At 41.1% G+C, this 2,199-nt stretch overlaps 1 protein-coding gene across 2 annotated transcripts in view; it reads right to left on the minus strand.

The window, feature by feature from the left end:
* itga10 (integrin, alpha 10) overlaps positions 1-2,199 on the minus strand; it is a 24,654-nt gene that overhangs the window by 4,068 nt on the left and 18,387 nt on the right. For both annotated transcript variants that reach the window (XM_020607181.1, XM_020607180.1), the window contains exons 10-14: positions 2,015-2,088; positions 1,795-1,939; positions 688-836; positions 371-514; positions 14-220 (exon numbers count right to left, since the gene is read on the minus strand). In XM_020607181.1, the coding sequence (XP_020462837.1) occupies positions 14-220; positions 371-514; positions 688-836; positions 1,795-1,939; positions 2,015-2,088 (719 nt within the window). The remainder of the gene's footprint in view (positions 1-13; positions 221-370; positions 515-687; positions 837-1,794; positions 1,940-2,014; positions 2,089-2,199) is intronic.

Genomic DNA, 2,199 nt, shown 5'->3' on the forward strand with positions numbered 1-2,199 from the left:
AAATGACAAGTACCTGTTTATAATTGTGGATGATGTAAATACTGTCACCATGGTAGACATAGATGGCCCCTCTGTGTTCATCCTCCAACGGGGCTCCCACCAGCAGGTCAGTGAAGCCATCATGGTTGAGGTCTGGAGCAGCTGCCAGTGCATAACCAAACCTGGCATCCTGTGACTTTTCCTCTGACTTCAGAGTACCATTAGAAACAAACACCTCCTCCTGAGAGACAAGGAGAAGCAGAGACATTACTGTCTGTCTCTTGAGAAAATTCTAATAGAAGTCTTCATAAGCATGAAATGTTATGTATTCTCATGATGATTGCATAATTATCCTTACAGAAAAGAGTGATCACTGCCACTGCTGTCTTACCCCACTGAGAGTGTAGATGTAGACCCTACCCGCCTCCTTGTTTCCTGAGCTGAGGTACATTGGAGCAGCAACCAGGAGGACATCGGTGATGCCATCCTTGTCGATGTCCAGCCCACACACCTCACTGCCATAGTACGATCCAATCTATGGACAGAAACAGGTATTTCCAATTTACTGCCACTAGGTGGAGCACTTGCGCTAATCTCTGACTAGTGCAATTCATTTGTTTTCTTCTAAAAAATAGGTAAAAGTGACGGAAAGAAATAAGTAACAAATGACTGAAAGGAGTGAAGAGAGAGTAAAGAAGAGAGCTTTACCTGTTCTCCATTAAGGGCCTGCACAATGTTGACATCTCCTTCATTACTGAGCTCAAACAGGATGACTTTGCCTTTGTGCTTGAAGCGAGGAGCCCCGGCTACATACAGCCTCTTCCAGTCACCAACTATCACAGATGACACTGTGTAACCTGAAAACATGCATACATACAATCTAAGGCCTTTGGTTTAAAAAAAGACATCTAACCTCATACCGGAGTTATGTTTTAATCTACTATAAAAAAAATCAAATGTTCTTTCCACTGCACTTCTATTTCCAGTTGTCTCTAATATAACATTAAAAATGAAGTTTCACTTCAGATACGTAATGTGTCACTTTATGTTATTTTTATTTTTATCAGTGTTTGCATCATGTTACATGTTCATTCAGTTTGGAGTGTGGAAAGAACAGGAGGTGTGATCACAAGTTAGTTTTTTATGAAAGTAAACTGAAAGACAAACAAAAACAACAAGGGTATTTTAAAAAGAATTCCATAAATCTTGGTGCTACTGCAAAGAAGATAGTTTCAGTTTCAAGTTCCTTGTTGCTTCGTTGTCTGGTAATTATTATGTGGCAGTTTGAATACCTGCAAAACTGTGGTCTGGACCAACATTTTGTTTCTCAGTTTGTAATATTTCAGCTGATAATATGCACATATAGTACATATTCTTACATATATTGTCAGTCACTCAAATTAAAACCAAAATAAGTTGTGGGTGGTAGTGTGTCTGAACTGCACTCCCTGGTTCCAGACCTCTGAATCACCACCTACATATTTGTTTTGTTCAGTGAAGCACATAGAATGACTAGAAAAAGAATAATATAGAAACAATATAATATTAAAATACAAAAGAAAGGTTAACGTGAAACAAAATGACAATTCAGTCTGTTCTTCAGACTAGTTTGATGTTAACGCAGCACTGCAACCAATTTCTCACGTTGTAGCTTCACACCAACACATTAATGCATCACCCAAAAGAATGGACTCTTCACTTCGCACAGTACAATAACAATAGCACAATCATCTGCGAGAGTCATGGGCTCACACACAAAACGTACACCAGTATGATCCTTTGAGATCTATGCTCAGTGGTGTGATATGTCAGTACCTAAATAAGCTGCATGATTTTTGAGCTCCAGTGGAAACTCGCGCTCAAAAGCTTCTCTGGGTGGCATGATGTGGCCATTGGTCCCTTCCTTCAGCACTCCACCATCCCAGTCATAGGCACCAACCGTCCCAAACAAAATGCCATCCTGAAGGAAAGAGTTTCATGAGATGCGCAAATAAAACTTCACACACAAGTGAAAGACTGTAGACTTTGGACTTACATCCAGTGTGTGTGTGGAGAAGCCAATCTGAGACATCTCCGTGTGGAACGAGCTCTGATTGTAGCCCAGTGTGCCTGCAGGTGGACAGAGACGGCTAGTCAACACTCCCCATCATCATGTCTCCTCACTTCACTCTTCGCCCTCTCAGTCTGATCCAGACGGCATCATTAGCACCTTCACTCACC

Source organism: Monopterus albus, unplaced genomic scaffold, assembly GCF_001952655.1.
Source record: "Monopterus albus unplaced genomic scaffold, M_albus_1.0 scaffold84.1, whole genome shotgun sequence".
Classification (NCBI taxonomy): Eukaryota; Metazoa; Chordata; class Actinopteri; order Synbranchiformes; family Synbranchidae; genus Monopterus; species Monopterus albus.